This window comes from Trichechus manatus, unplaced genomic scaffold (genome assembly GCF_000243295.1).
Source record: "Trichechus manatus latirostris isolate Lorelei unplaced genomic scaffold, TriManLat1.0 scaffold00279, whole genome shotgun sequence".
In the NCBI taxonomy this organism is placed as follows: Eukaryota; Metazoa; Chordata; class Mammalia; order Sirenia; family Trichechidae; genus Trichechus; species Trichechus manatus.
In genome coordinates, this window is record NW_004444215.1 from 588,897 (window position 1) to 604,335 (window position 15,439).

Here is a 15,439-nt window from a genome sequence, read left to right on the forward strand (position 1 = left end):
CTGATGCCCCTTTCTTCTTCATATAGTCCAGCTTCTCAGATTATTTGCTCAGCATACAGATTGAAGTATGGTGAAGGGATACAACCCTGATGCACACCTTTCCTGATTTTCAACCATGCAGTTTCCCCTTGTTCTGTCCGAACAACTACCTCTTGATCTATATACAGGTCCCTCACGGGCACAATTAAGTATTCTGGAATTCCCATTCTTCACAATGTTATCCATAATTTGTTGTGATCCACACAGTCAAATGCCTTTGCATAGTCAATAAAACACAGGTAAACATCTTTCTGGTATTCTCTGCTTTCAGCCAGTATCCATCTGATATCAGCATTGATATTCTTTGTTCCACGTCCTCTTCTGAATCCAGCTTGAATTTCTGGCAGGTTTTGAATGATCTTCAGCAACGTTTTACTTGTGTCTGACATTAATGATATTGTTCATTGATTTCCGCATTATGTTGGAAAAGCTTGGGTCTTGGAAATCATGGCTTCTCTGAGGTGCTGGCAAAGACAAGGGCACTGTGGCCAGTCTCAAACCAGTTTGGGGCAATTTGTTCCCTGCAACAGCTGGACTTGGGACTGTTGCCAAAGGCCCTGTAGGCAGGTGGGGTTGGGAGAGAACAAGTGGACTTCAGAATGGTTTTCCTGGGGTCTCTCTGTGAGGAGTGATGTGAGATCCCAAAGCCTGAAGAAGAGACCAAGTATCTGCCTCCTCAGATTTTTTTTTTGGTAACAAACAAAACATGTTGTTTTCAGGCATCACAAGACTGGCAGCTCCGATAACAGGGACTTTCAACAATTTCTCCCAAGAGCTCCAACCTCATGCTGCATTCAGTTCCCCCAGGCTGTGTATGCTGTAAAAACAGAGCCAGGTTGTGCTGAATCCCAGGAGCACTGTGGGTGGGCCAGTGGGTCCAGGCATCCTGGGGTCCTGGGGCTGATAGGACATGCAGAAGTGGATGGTGGCAGAGCCCAGGGTTCCACAAGCCAGATGTGTCCTGCCTCAAGCCAGACTGAGAGTCATACCTGCTTAGAGCTCAGGCAGGGGTGGGCTGGGTGGAGGGCATGAAACAAGTGATAGCAATGGGGCGTGATGAACATGATGCTAGGGGAAGCCCAGAGGGAAGAAGACCATGTGACCACAGAGGCCGAGATTGGAGTGATAGGTCTGCAAGTCAAGAAACACCAAGGATCACTGGCAACTACCAGAAGCTGGGAGAGGTAAGAAAGTATCTTCCCCTAGAAACTTCAGAGGGAGCACAACTCTGATGACACCTTTAACTTGGACTTCTGGTCTCCAGAACTGTGAGACAAAAAATTTCTGTTGTTTTAAGCCACCCAGTGTGTGATACTGTGTTACAGCAGCCCCAGGAAACAAATACAGGAACCAAAGCAGGTTCGTTCATTGGGTTGACCAGTCAGAAGGGCATTGTTGACCTTGGCAAGGGGCTGTTTTAGTTGATGATGAGTGAGTTGCTGGACTCAAACAAGTAGTCCAGGAGGTGAGAAAGTGGAGACAGTGCGCATGGCATGGGCAACACTCTCCAGGAGGAACGTAAGGACAGTAGCATGGGCAAGGCAAGATGCGGTGGTCATTTCAATTCAACTACTCTTGAATGAGTGCCTCCCATGTACTGTGCCAAGTGCAGGGTGGGAGACGAGGAAGGAAGCAGACAAAGTCTCTGCCCTCATGGGACTGATAGCCCAGTGCTGACAAAGAAGTGAAGATGTTTATGTATCGAAGAGAAACATCCAGGCGTGGGGGAAAAGCTGAGGGCCTGGGAAATGGTAGAGACTGCTGATGGAGCTAGAGATGCATCTTACACCCAGGGGAGGGACTGGCCTTGTGCAGGGCATGGACACTTCATGCTGTGTAACCGCAGAAAGGCCTTGGAAACCGTGTGAAAGTCCTAGCAGCTTATGTGCTTCAGGCACAAACTCTGTACCAGGAACCAAGTGCTTTCCCTTCGATGACCCCTTAGCCCCCTTTTCAAGGTAGGACCACTGAGGCACAAAGAGCCAAAGTCAATTGCCTAGGTCATGCAGCTAAGAATTGGAGAGTTGGGACTCAAACCTCAAGTGGGGGGGCAGTAGGACTCCAGAGCCAGGTTCTCACCACCCTACCTCCCTGGTGTGTACTGTTCGTTGGCAGGAAGTGGAGCTACAACCTGTTTGCTGGCAGGTCTGGGAGAGATGGGGTTAGAGAATGTTTTCCGAATCTTTTGGAGCTATTTCCTCCATGGGACCTCCTGTTGGTCAAGCAAAGCTCCTGGGCTGCCAGTCAGAAGACCTTGGTGTTTGTCCAAGCCCTGACACTGAATTGCTAAGTGAACTGGGTCATGTCCTGGCCCTCTTTGAGCCCCTCTTTTTCCATCTGTAAAATGGGGGCTTGGCCTCACTGCACTTGTCATTCGCGTCTTGTCTGAAAAAAGTGCAGCTTCTCAGGACTGTGCTTCTCACCTCGGCCTTCTGTTCCTTCCTTTCCCACATCTTCTTCCGGCTCGCTCACAGCTCAGCTTTGGAGCTGGTCAGGGTCTGAGCCTCTGCACTGTTTTTTCCACCTCTTCTTTGTTGATGGCCTCTAGCTCGAGTCTCCTGATCTTGACATGCACATCACATCTCAGTCTCTGGGCATGGGGACACTTGAGAGTAGATATATTCCAATCAGAGGAGTCACCCTTCAGCCAGGCAAGATCACCTTGTCCAACCCCTCCTTGAGGACCAGGACCGAGGCCCTTTCCCACCCACTCTGAGCTTTGAGGGTTCCCTGGACATAGGGGCAAAATGTCATGGCTGCTTCTAAACCCCTCCAGGTGTCTGATCTGATGCCCTGGGGGAGGGAGTAGGGGGGCAGTGGAGAGAAAGAGCTGGGAGGCAGCCTCCCTCTTACCCCTCTGCCTTCTGTGTTGCTCTTTGCTCCACCTCCAGGTCAGGCCTGAGGTACCCAGGAGTCTTTGCAGCTCGACCCCACCCCAGATGCTCAGGCAGCCCCCTCCATGAAGGGTTCTGGAGGCGTGGGGAGCCACTGAGCGTCTCATCCAGGGGTCTCATGCCCAGACCTCACAAGAGTGCTTCCAATGGAGGGAAGGCTCTTCTACCAATCAGGCGGCACGGGATAATAGTGGTTGGACGAGGTCACCATTTAGGTCTTTCTCAGATTGACAGAGGCCAGGGAGGCAGAGTGCAACAGGGTTAAGGGCAAGACCTCCCCAGAGACAAACCCTTGCCACTTCCCCCCAGACCCGTGGGTTTCCTTCCTGTTGGCTTGTTTCGGGTCTGCCCACTAGAATGCAAGCTCTGTGATGACAGAGTTTCTATCCCTGGTGCCCAGCACCCAGTAAGTCAATTCAAGACAGAAAACGGAGATCAAGGGGCTCCCTGTGACTTCTTGCTGGCAGCCTTGTCTCCATAGGGTAGCCCTGTTGCTGCCCATTGCGCTCTCTGCGCTCCCAGGGTGTCCTTCCCTGGGCCAGCTACAGCCCCTGCCGTTCAACCCTGGGGCCGCCCCTCTGGCTCTCCCTCTGGCTCTTTAAGGCCTCTGCTAGTCCCGGTCCCCTTCCCTCTCCTCTGAGGGGAGGGCCCTGGGCCTCCAGGGATGACTTCAGTACCACCTGCCTCCAGGAGCAGGAAGGAGAATTGTTTAGAGGTTCCTAGTGTCATTAACAATGGTGAAGGAAGCCCCCAGATGCCTGGAAGTTCTGGGATTGCAGCCAAAGTCCAGCTTGCTGCTTGGGCTTGGAGCTGCAGCTGCCTGAGAAGCTCTGAGAGGGCTGGGGGTAGGCCCAGGGGATCCTCGCACCCAATGGCTTTGTACTTGCCTTCAGGACTTCCAGTTTGAACGACGTCTTACATGGGACCCCAGTATAAGACAGTGATCAAAGCAGAACTTTCACAATGAAGAGGGGCTGGGGTCTGCCTTGAAGCCTAAGCAACCCCCAGCGTTCCTTCCAGAAGCCATGAAACACAGGTTACAACAACCCGATCTGAGTTTTAGCCCCCTACTCTGTGTGAAGAGGGGCCCCTGAGGCTTAAGATCCCCCAGTGGCAGGGCTAGGAGGCACTCCCAGCAGTCCTGCCCCTGGGCCTGGGTCCCTTCCGCTTCCACCGCTGCTGGCAGGGGCAGTGGGGAGTGGGTAGCAGCCAGGCTGGGGGCAGGTAGACAGGGAGGTGTGCAGGCAGAGGGAGACAGACACAAGACAAGAGGGCAGACAGACAGATGGACAGGCAGCAGCTGGAGTTGGGTACCTGCTCTGCGGGGACTCAACGCCCTCTAGATATCAGGAAAAGCTTGGATGCAATTAACTGGGTTTGTTTGGTCCCCAGTGGGGGCTCTGTGCTCATGACCACCTTTAGGGGAGAAGATGATATGCTTTCTTTGGAGACGCTAAGCTTGAGTAGAGGGAGCCCTTTCGTCCTTACCCCTTTCTCTTAATAAAACAGCTCTTATTTTCATAAAGATCCAAGCCTTCCAGGAGATAGTTCACAGGAAAGAAATACAGAAGGTCAATAAACATATGAAAAATGGCTCCGGTTGATTCATAATTAAAGCAATATAAACTAGAGCAACAATCAGATAGATATCATTTTCCACCCATCAGAATGATGCCTTTTAGAACGTTTCATAATGTCTTCCGTTGGTGGGCCCCTGCCTGTGCAGCCTCTTGGGATGGGGCTTTGACAATATCTGTCAAAATCGTAAACACACAGACCCTGTTGTTGTTAGTTACTGTCATGTCAGCCCCCAACTCGTGGTGACCGCATGCACAATGGGATTGGACCATTGTGCTCCAGAGGGTTCTCACTGGCTGATTTTCAGAAGTAGATTGCCAGGCCTTTCTTCCACATATACCCTGTTGTTGTTGGGTGCCGTCGAGTCAATTCCAATTCATAGTGGCCCCATGCGACAGAGTAGAACTGCCCCATAGGGTTTCCTAGGCAGAAATCTTTATGAGAGCACATCACCCGGTCTTTCTCCTTCGGAGCCACTGATGGGTTCAAACCGCTGACCCTTCGGTTAGTGGCTGAACACTTAACCATTGCACCACCAGGGCTCCTTACATATACCCTAGAACTCTGATTCCATTCGCGGCACCTGCCCTGCAAACACATTGGCACATATGTGCAAAGAGGCCTGTCCAGGAATGCTCACTGCTGCATTGCTTAGAAAGGCAACCAGCTCCAAATGCTCAACGTGTATGAACCACACACAGAGGTGAAGAACTGAGGTAGATCTGCTCTGATGTGGGGACAGCCCCAAGGCCCGCTGCTCATTCAAAACGTAAATGCCAGAAGAGCATGTAGCATATTATCTCATTTGTATAAAAAACTGCAAACATACACACATACATAAACCAGATGTGTTCTGGGTCCCCCTTCCCCTCTCCAGGGGCATCTGTCTGGTCTCTGGGAGGGAAAGAGCTTCAGGCCTCCCGGCCTCCCACTGGGGTCTTGGGTCTCTGGAACCCACCACTCCCACATGGCCACCGGCCAGCCTCCAGCATGCGGGAGCCCCGTGGCTGTGGGCATGTCCCTCCTCACCTGCCCTCCTCTCCCTTGGTTCTCATGGTTTGTGCCCAGGTAGACCCAGTCAGAGGAAGTCTGCCTCCCCTGCCTGGGCGCCCTGGGTGCAGAGGCAGGGTGCACTCTGCTGAGGGTTTCTTCTTGGCTGGGGGGGACTGGATAAAGTCACCATGGGCCCGACTTTGGGGCCTTGCACCTCTCCCTGCCTCTCCCTAACCATGATGGAGGGTGGACCCCCGCCCCCTGCCGCAGCCCTGATGGGCCAAGTCAGAGACCCAGGAGCCAGAGCAGTTCTCACAGGCAGAGGAGCTTTATCTCTTCTCCTGAGTTGCTTACAGAGTAGCAGGGGAGAAGGCCTCAAACCCAGCCAACAAGATACAGCAGGAACAGAAGGTGCTGGGCCCAAGGCCTGGGCCTGGAAAGGGAGTCTGGCTCCACCCCCAGGCCTGGCTATATCTTCCTGGGGCTCCTACCCCTTGAAGAGGTGGATTTCCCAGTACCTCTCTGGGCCTTGCACCTTGCACATCCTTGGCTGTAGCTGATTGGGATGGCAGGAGGCCCTCTTAGCCTCAAGGAGGAGATAGAAGTGTCCATGGCGGAAGAGCTGTGTCCTGGAGGCCAAGAGCAAAGCCAGGATCACCCGGTGATGATAGGTGAGGATGCCCTGAAATGCCCCTTCCCTGGGGGTGGTCTGCACCTGGGCAGGTGTGTGTTGGAGGAGGTGTACATGTGCCTGGGTGGACACTCATGGGTGTCCATATATGCGTTTGTATGTGTGTGAGGGAACCTGTGTGTGTACGTGCCTTAGTATGCATTTATTTATGTGCTGGGGGGACAGGGGTTGATGATGTGAGCATTTTGCAACTTACACATTGTGTTACTAAACCCAGAGCAGCTCGTGAGGGAGGAGGGTGGGGACAGCATGTGTGTACCCTTTGTCTCTCCCTGGTCTAAGCCACCAGCGTGTGGATTGCAAAACATTCAAAGGGCTCAAGTCACAAGACCATGCAGACCAGTTCTCTCTTCCAGTCCTCTAATGCCTTGCCTGACCCTGCTCTACAGGACACCATCGGGGTCCCTCCTTAGTACGTCAGGCTGTGGCGTGAACACACAAGAGTGGCCTCTCCACTCTGCATTTCTGCTTGTCCTTATCACACCCTGAGCTTGTGCCTTCCCCACAGCAGAGTAACTGCACCAAGTCACTGTATACTTGCTATTTTTGGAGCCTGTATCTCTTTATTTAAACGTAAACACTGATCATTTTCTGTTTTGCAAGCCCACTCCCCTTTAAACACCCACAGATAGTCAGTTCCTTGATTGCTGGGATCTTATCTCTTAGTCATTACTCTCTCTCCAGTACTGCCTCTTCAGTAAATACTTGCTGAGCTTTTGAACCGAGAGCTGGGGTCACCTGGTGGACAGGGGTGAATGGTGCAGTGTGATCCCTAAGAAGTTTGAGGGGCCTATTCTCTTTGTGGTGTGTCCTGTGCCTAGGAAGCCCTGGTACCAACTCTGTGGCTATTCCTGGGGACTCTGTTCTTCCTAGAAATGGTGGACCGTGGATCCCGGTCCCAAGGTTCTGCCTCCCATCGGCGACAGAAGTTGGAACATAAGGCTGCTGGCTCGTCTGCAGTCCCACCTGCTTGGAATACGACTAGACCCAAGAAAGCGGTACTGTGTGGGGCCCTTGGCACTCGGTGGCGGAGTTGGGATTGGGAATACTGGCTGTAGGGGCTGCAGCCGGACCATGGTAGGTGGACCAGGGCCAGGTGTTGAGGTGGGGGGTAGGGAGGAAGCGCTGAAGTTCAGCTCTGGGAGTCCAGAATGCCGGAGGCATGCATTGCCTGGGGAGCATACATGGACTTTACTCTGTATAACTCTAGTGTGTGTGAAACGGCACTTTCTTTTATTTAAAAAACCAAAAAATAAAACAAACAAACCAACCAAAAAAAGCCCCAAAACTGAACTATATATCTCTCAGGGCCAGGAATAGGGTGAGGCAAGTGAGGTTCCTGTGCTCCTTGGCTGTTAGGAAATCCAGTCACGTGAGTCTCAACCTTCTGTAGCCAGTCTTTTAAGCTACATTTACTATGGGTGAGGGAAAAAAATGACAGTTACACTGTTGCAAAGGATACTGGGAAAAGGCAACCATTTTGGAGGAAAGGAGACCTGACGGTTCTAGCAAATGAGTTACAATAAATACTGACATGATCCCACCCCCAATGAAAAGAAAAGAAAAGAAAAAGGGCCCCCAAGTCGGAGAGAGTCTGTGAATGAAAATAAGTCAGAAAAATTGGCTTCCTGTGTCCACAGGCTGTAACCAAATCAAGTTGTTCCTGCAGATCAGGCTCCAGTATGCCACCCATGCCCCTGAGAACGAGGGGGATGTCACCACTGGGTTAATGAAATTTAGCTATTAGTAATACAGTTTTAAAAATTACAGACATTATATTGAATTTAGAAATTAAGAATGCTATTTAATTTATTAATTTTATCTATCAATATGAAAATAAAAGAATTAATGGAACTGTTAGTGCCCCTGGGAAAAGCACAGCATTCAAAAACAAAAAAGATAATAATACTATACTGTGGGTTTGAAAAAATAGTAGTGTGCCTTCAAAAGTACAGGGAAATAAAAACAGCATTTCTGGGAACAATTAGCAGAAGGAAATTGGCTCTTATTACTATTCATAGATTTTTCTTAATGCTGATCCCATTAATATAAAAGTTTTATGTTTTACAATGTATGCAATTCCAAATAGTGTCTAACATTAAAAATCAAAAAGGCAACAACTGTTACTGAACGGTTGGACCTTTCTCATTACGGGTGATTATAATAAAAGGCATCATCAATCTGGAGATATTGTTAAATGAATTCTCATTGTCTTGATATGTTAATAACAAACCTTGCTTCCTCAAAAGAAAACGAAGAAACAACAAAATCAGCCGTTAGTTACTTCCTGTGTACTTGCCTTCAAATCTTTTTTTTTTTTTCTCTTCTGATCCCAATCTATTGGAAAATCAAGGGATGTTCTGGAGATTTGTGTCTGACAGACTATTGATTAAGTTCCCCTTTACGGTGCTGGGTCTCCTTGACACCCACTGTGCTTTCACTGCTATTTCTGAACTATCTTCAGAAGAACAGGAAAATAACAAAGTAGGACTGTGAACTACTGTTCACAAAAAAGTCTCCCGATGTCTTTGCGCTCCTTAGGAGAAAGATGTGTTTTGCGTTATTGCAACAAACAGATCATGGTGGCATAGTCCCTGTGAAAACTCTTTATGCCAAAATAGTTCCACCTTGTGGTTTAATACTGTTACTTAAAACATCTCAGATGACAGGGGAGCCTGGGTTGCCTATGCATTTTTTAAGAAAGTCGGGTGGCGCAAATGGTTAAGCACTTGGCTGCTTATCAAAAAGTTGCGTTTTCAGGTTTGGGCTTAGGGGTAAGTGCTTGGCTGCTAGCCAGGTGGGGTGAGAAGGGTGAGCAGACCCTCCGTTAATGTCCCTGCTTCCTGCCTTGTTCTTTTACGGATTTGTACCGTTTAGATTTCTTTACTGTTACTTTAATGGAGTCTTAAGGGGCAGCAGTGTTCAATATGTACTGGCTAGGAGCACAATCTATGAAGCAAAATGTCTTGGGTTCAAATTACTGCTCTGCCACTTACCAGCTGTGTGACTTGGGCAAGTTACTTAACCTCTCTGTGTCTCAGTTTCCCCCATCTTTCAAAATGGGGGTAATAATGATGTTGTAATTAATACGTCAATGCAATTATTATAATTAATTAATAATAAATATTAAATAAAAAGTATTAATAACAATGTTTCATAGGGTTATGATGAGGATTAAATGATTTGATACTGGTAAGGATTTAGAACCTGGCATGGGCCCAGCATGTGGTAAGTGTGTGTTCAACCAGGAGCTGGAGAACGAGTCCTTCTTGACCTGGATCTAGAGTTCTTATTTGAACCCAGGGAGTCTGGCACTGGGAGCCACCTTCTGCTTCTGGGTCCCACACTGGCTCTTCAAAGGCACAACATACCCATGGCCTGAGCTTGAGCAAGAGACTTAAACTCAGGGGAACCGTTAGCAAATGGACACAAAACAAACAGCAGGTGATGGCTGGGCTCGCCCCAAGACGGAGCCTGTGGTTTCCTGGAAGCAAGGGTTCTACCCTCAGCTCCGGCATTTCCTGTGTGACCTTGGGAAGTGACATCACCTCAGCAAGCCTTGATTCCCTTGGCTGAAAGTCCAGGTTTTCCTTTCTCCTTCCTTAGATTGCTGAGACTCTTGGCTGATGGATGCCTGCCCCAGGTCACTGCTCCTCCACCTGGAAGGCCTGAGGAGTATGTGGGGGTGGGCTTCCCAGACTCTCCCAGCTGTCTGAAGCTGCCAGCCCTTGATTCCAGAGGCTCCAGGGCCACGTGACTCCCCACGGGGTGCACTGTTGGTCCCAGGAAACTCGTGGGGATGCTGCTGGACCCGGGCTGAGCAACCTCCTCTGACTGACCATTCCTGTCCTCAGGGGTCCCGAGGGGCGAAAGAGCCAGGCCACGGGGATGTGCGTGCCCAGGAGTTTCCTGGGGGCTTCCAAGGCATGCGGTTCCAGTATGAGCGGTAAGGAGGCTGCCCTGGCCCAGTGAGAGAAAAGCTGGAGCTTTGTAGGCCCTGGCTGCTCAGGCATGGACCAGAACAGGGCCGAGGGCCGGTGAGTTGACTGGCCAGAAAGAAGTTGTGAGCAGCTGACCAGTGTTTGGCATATGGGGCCTTTGGTGCCTCCTCACCTGATCCTGCATGTCCTGGCCCACTGCCCACTGGGGACTCTGCGGCTCCCCAGCGCTCAGGTCCCAGGGCTCCTTGCCAGGGAAGGGAATGACTGGGGGCTGAGAGAGTCACGTCCAGAGAAGTCCCTGACCTTACCCACTTGCCCTCACGGCCTTCCTGTGCTCTCTGCTAGGCCCTGCCTGGGAACACTAGCCACTCTGACCCTCTGTCTTTTCTTATTTGCTGGCAGCCCGGATGTAGATTTGATGGCAGAGATTGGCCTGGAAGAGCTCAATGGGCTGGAGATGGAAGTCATGAGAAGGCAGGTGAGCATCTGCCATGTGGGGGGTTCCAGGACGTGGTGGCTACTCAGCCTGTGGTGCCTTCTTCGACCAAGCCTGAGCCTCTTCCTACTCAGGGCTGGGAATGCAGGGGCAGCGGCCCCGTGGCTGCCTTGGCCCCTGAGTCGCCTTCCCCTGGGACCCTCGCTCTGAGACCCCAGGGGTGACAAGCCCTTCCCTGGCTCCCTGGACTCAGCTGGAAGGGGCTGGCTTCTTCCAGAGAACTTGAGTAACTCCAAGGGATGGGGGAGGAAGCTGGGTCTGCAGACACTGACACCCCAGCCCCTGGGCCCACCCCAGCCCCGGGCCTGACTGCCTTCTGGCTAGGCTGCCTGCCGCCTACCCAGAGGCACATTGACTTCCCAAAGAGTGTCAAAGCTTCTTTCAGTTCTGACCTCACTCCCCCCTATTGCTGTGTCGTGGGCTCTTGAGATGAGTCTTGCTTACCTGCCCAATCCTGGTCTCTTTGCAGCTGCGTGTCATCACCGAACGTCTGCAAGACCTGGAGGAACAGGCCTCCACCTGGCACTACCGGGAAACTCTGTTCTTCACCATCATGGTGTCAGGTTGCATGGCCAACCTGTGGCTGTGGATGCGCCGTTAACCCTTCACGCTGATGAGCACTGCTGAGCCTTTGCCTCTGTCCCCTGCTCTCCTTCTGTAGCTTGCCAGCCCTTGCCCACCCTCCTGCCACCCCCAGCAGCCCCAGGCAGTGTCAGGGCCACTTTTCAACTCTGGCTAGGCCCCCTGCCTGGGGGAGTCACAGCCTGGGAGCAGAGGAGGTTGGCTTCCAGAAGATCCAAGGAGGCTGAGATGGCACCTCTTCAGAGGGTGAGGAGGGGGCACCCATTCCCATGGCAACACCAGTGACAGGCAACATCTGGGAGCTGGGCCCTCACCAGTGTCGTAGGGTAGGCTGGGCTGGCCCCCTTGCCTCTGTTTCCTCAGTGTTCTTTTTGCTCTATCCTTCTGTGGGCCAAGCTTATCTCTGTATTCCTCTCTTGCTTCCTTCCACATGGAGCCCACAGCAATGCATGCAGAGCAATAAAAGTGCAGCAAGAGCAGCAAATCCTGGTGGCTGGCATTCTTGTGTGCTTGGTGCCATACCCTGGGACCAAGGAATCAATTCCATCTCTCTAGGGGCAAGGAGCCAGAAATTTCTCATTGGCTTTAGTGGCTAAATGGACCTTCCCCAACCTCCAACATCTCTCAAGGCTTCCCCATCTGGAGAGGAGAGTATGTGTCAGTTACTAGGTGTGAAATGAACTTGACCATCTGTGTGTGTGTGTGTGTGTGTGTGTGTGTGCGTGCGTGTGTGTGTGTGTGTGTGCTTGAGAAAGAGAGACAAAGAGTGACAGAGATATACAGAGACAAGAGACAGAGAGACACAGAGACAGACACAGAGAGAGTGTGAGAAAGGGCACACAGCTTCTGGGCCCAGAGAAGGTGGGCTGCTGAGGGAGGCGGGAGCCCTGGGTCCTTGAGCCGCCTCTGCCTCCCCAAGGAAGGCGCCACCCTCCTCTGGCTCTCAGTGTGCCCCTGTACAGTGAGAGAGTCCCTCCACTCCTGCCTCACACTCAGCTTCTGAGAAGAGGACGAGGGCCTCCTGCTAGCCCTGTGCGGCACTGTGCCATGGCCTCTGGAGCCTGAGCCTGCTGAAGGCAATGCCCTGGACACTTGGTGAAGAAATGCTGGGAGACCCCGTCTGGTCCCAGATCAGGCAGAGAGGGCAGGGGGTGGGGTGTGCAGAGGAAGTGCCTCTGTGGAATAGGGAAGGGACAGCCGCCCAGATACAAATGCTTCCAGTTAGGAGATCTGAGAGGGTCTGGGAGAACTGGCCCCCTCCAAACTGGCGTCGGGAACTGCAGGAATCCCTCAAGATCTGGGAAAAGCTGCAGATCCTCTTTACAGGCCACCCCTCCACTTCCCACAGTCTCAGGGCAGACCAGGGAGGGGAGGCAGGGAGATAGGGTGGCCCACCTATTCAGAGAGGGACAGCAAGTGTCCCTTCCAGCCACCAAGTTGGTGGATCCCTGCCCCGAGTGGCATGGAAGCCAAGCCAAGCAGAGCAGCTTAGAGTTAGGCACATGGCCCCCCAGGCTGCCCCTTTCTTCTGCTCCAACCCGGCTCCCCAGGGAAGCTGGAGGAAGAGAAGGCAGCTGGGGGGCGGAGCCAGGCCGGTCCTTTGGGGTTTGAGTGCAGGTGTGCACACGCAGACATCGACATGTTTGCAGAAAAAGTCTGGTTGAAAATATGTTGTGAAACAAAGTGCACCTTTGGGAGCAATTTAGCTGAGTTGCGAACAAACAACATGTAGGCCCCCTGAAGAAACACCTGAGCGAGGTGAGCTAAGATGGAACCCGAGCCTGGGTCCTGGCTGCCCCTCCATCCACCCTGCTGCTTATTTCTGGGGGGCTCTCAGCTGAGGTGGCAGTCAGTTCTGAGCCTATCTTTCATGCTACACCCCCAGCGCTACCTGTCCCCCCAAGAAGGACTCTAGAGACCCCTGTTCTCAATGGCAACCTTGAGGGGCATGGAGACCGACCTGCGGGGCTGGCACTTCTGACTTCTAATCCCCATGGAGACCCAAGGCAGCTTCCGAAAGGTCACAGCCTTGAAAACCCTATGGAGCAGTTCTACTCTGCACACGTGGGGTCGCCAGGAGTCAAGTCTACTGAATGGCACCATGTTTGATTTTGTTGGTTTGCCTCACAGAGGGATGGCCAACCTTGCCCTCTCTGTAAAAGTCAGTCAATTATAACCACTATTCTCTAGGGCACACCTACTACGTGCCATGTGCATTGCATTCTTAAAATAGTAAGTTGTACACATCAGGCAGGAATGCATTCTCTGGAAAAAGGCAAACATCACAGGTGTGGCTGATAAAAGCCCTTGCCCCCTTGTCAGTGTCCTTCCCCAAGGTAGCTCCCATGGTTGGCTCAGTGTGTATCCTTGCAGACTTTCTCTAAGCGATTACATGCAGCTGTGTACCTGTGTGCCTCCAGGATCTCATCTGAGCCTCCCCACTAGGCCCTCTGACAGAGGAGCTCATATTTCAAGCCGCTGTGCAGGGGGAAAATTGAGACCCGGAAGCCTCTGGACTCGCCCTGCCCCCCTGGGCTGGCCCCCAGCCTAGGCGGAAGCTGAAACACAATATCCCAGTTCTTTGGTCTCCACGTGGCTTCCTAACAGCTGAGGGCTGGGGTTCAGAAGAAGGTGGGCTTTGGGGAGGGGAAGAGAGGAGGCTCTGCTGCACCTGGAGAAGCCAGAAAGCCTGGCTCTTGAAAAGGAGCCAAAGCCTTGCCTATCCAGCCCCCTGGCCCTTTCCCCAGCCCCAGCCCCTCCTGGAGGCCAAGTCCAGACCTCAGAGGGGAAGGCATGGCTTTCCGACAGCCTGCCCCACGCCAGTACCACTTCTCTCTCCCAGCTTCTCCCTGGCCAGGTGGGCTGGCGTGATGGTGACCACAGCCGGGAGGCAGGTGCATGGGGGTGGGGAGCTGGCAGCTCTAAGTCCTTGGAGATGAGTGCTCCCTGCAAGGGATGGCTCCCCAGGGAGCTTGGGAGGGGCCAACGCCTGGGTCTGGAAAGCAGCTTCTCCAGCCCTGCAGCCCAGCATCCAGCCCTCACCCATGACAGCCTGGGGTGCGAGGGGCCACAGTGAGGGGGTCAGGCACCCAGTTGGCTAGTGGGTGGGTGGGTTCAGGCCGTGCCAGGCATGCACTCCCCTGGGCCCCTGCCAGCCTCCCCTGCTGACTGAGGGCAGGGTGGGGTGGCTTTCTGACTGGACAGACCCCTGCCGCTGCGGTGCTGATGAGCCCCAAGGGCTCATCTCTGATCGGAGGCTGCGTGGATGCTAACTGTGGCTAGGGGACACGCGGTCTCAGAAGCCATCTGATTGGTGAGAAAAGGGGCTGACACCTTCTTGTAGCCATGGGCCAGCTGGGTTTGGCGTGGGCCCTTGCGTGCGTGGTCTACCCAGGGAGCCGCAGGGACGTGGATGTGTGGGGATCCTCTGTTCCTTTTCTAGTCTTAGAGGCTCCAGGATGGCAGAGGCACTGAGTGCAACACTAGGCTTACCTGGAGGCAGCTGCGCCTTTGTAGTCTAGGAGGGTGGCAGGGCAGGTGGCTGGGAACAGAGGGGCAGAGGGGCTGCCTGGCCCCGAAGGGTCCAGTGGAGGGAAGGAGGGGTCTGTGGCCTTAGGGCCTGTACTCACCTACACTCCTGCCTGGCCCAGAGCATTCTGGGCTACCTGCATCCCAGGCACAGGCACAGGGGGTGCCAGTGGGCACACTAAGGCTGTCTGCTTATGAGGAGCAAAGGAGGTGGGGGAAGGGGGCTTTGGCCCTTCATGTTGCACCCTGGCCTCCTCAGGGGAACCTCGAGGGGGAGTGCCCACTCCTGGTCTCTCAGGCTTTGGGAGTCAACCCCTCTGCCATTTGTATCTGCAGCGAAGCCGTAGCTTCTGGCTGAGGGGAGACTCTGGGCTAGGTGGCTGGCCGGAGGCAAGGTCAACACCCCATTTTGGCTCCCCATATTAGCTTGAGCCCAGTTGAGCAAGTGTTGGCTGCGCCCATGTAGGGGGCAGCTAGTACGGATGTGACACGGTCCTTAGACCCCCTGCCCACCTGAGCCCTGAGGTTTGAGAGCATGAGCAGAGCCCCGTTGTCAAACAGAGGCCTCCGGATGGAGGAGGGGATGCTGAGTGCTTGGGCTGGGCACATTTGCTTTGACTTGAGCTCAAACTGTGGCTGACAGTTGGGCCTGAGTTGCCTCAGTGCCCTCAGAATGGCCAGGAGCAGCCCTGGCCAC

The 15,439-nt window shown here is 53.1% G+C and overlaps 1 protein-coding gene across 1 annotated transcript; it reads left to right on the plus strand.

Annotated features, from left to right (window-relative positions):
- The first annotated feature begins 6,975 nt into the window (after nt 1–6,975).
- FATE1 (fetal and adult testis expressed 1) lies at nt 6,976–11,434 on the plus strand. Its single transcript, XM_023725027.1, has 4 exons — nt 6,976–7,193; nt 10,050–10,141; nt 10,539–10,614; nt 11,102–11,434. Exons 1-4 carry the CDS (start codon nt 7,071–7,073, stop codon nt 11,231–11,233), a joined length of 423 nt encoding a protein of 140 aa, XP_023580795.1. The 5' UTR covers nt 6,976–7,070; the 3' UTR covers nt 11,234–11,434.
- Nucleotides 11,435–15,439: the final 4,005 nt, after the last annotated feature.

Coding starts and splice junctions, on each gene's coding strand:
- FATE1 (XM_023725027.1), top strand. CDS start 7,071: ATGGTGGACCGTGGATCCCGGTCCCAAGGTTCTGCCTCCCATCGGCGA. Junction 10,142..10,538: donor ATGCGGTTCCAGTATGAGCG/GTAAGGAGGCTG, acceptor ATTTGCTGGCAG/CCCGGATGTAGATTTGATGG. Junction 10,615..11,101: donor TGGAAGTCATGAGAAGGCAG/GTGAGCATCTGC, acceptor GTCTCTTTGCAG/CTGCGTGTCATCACCGAACG.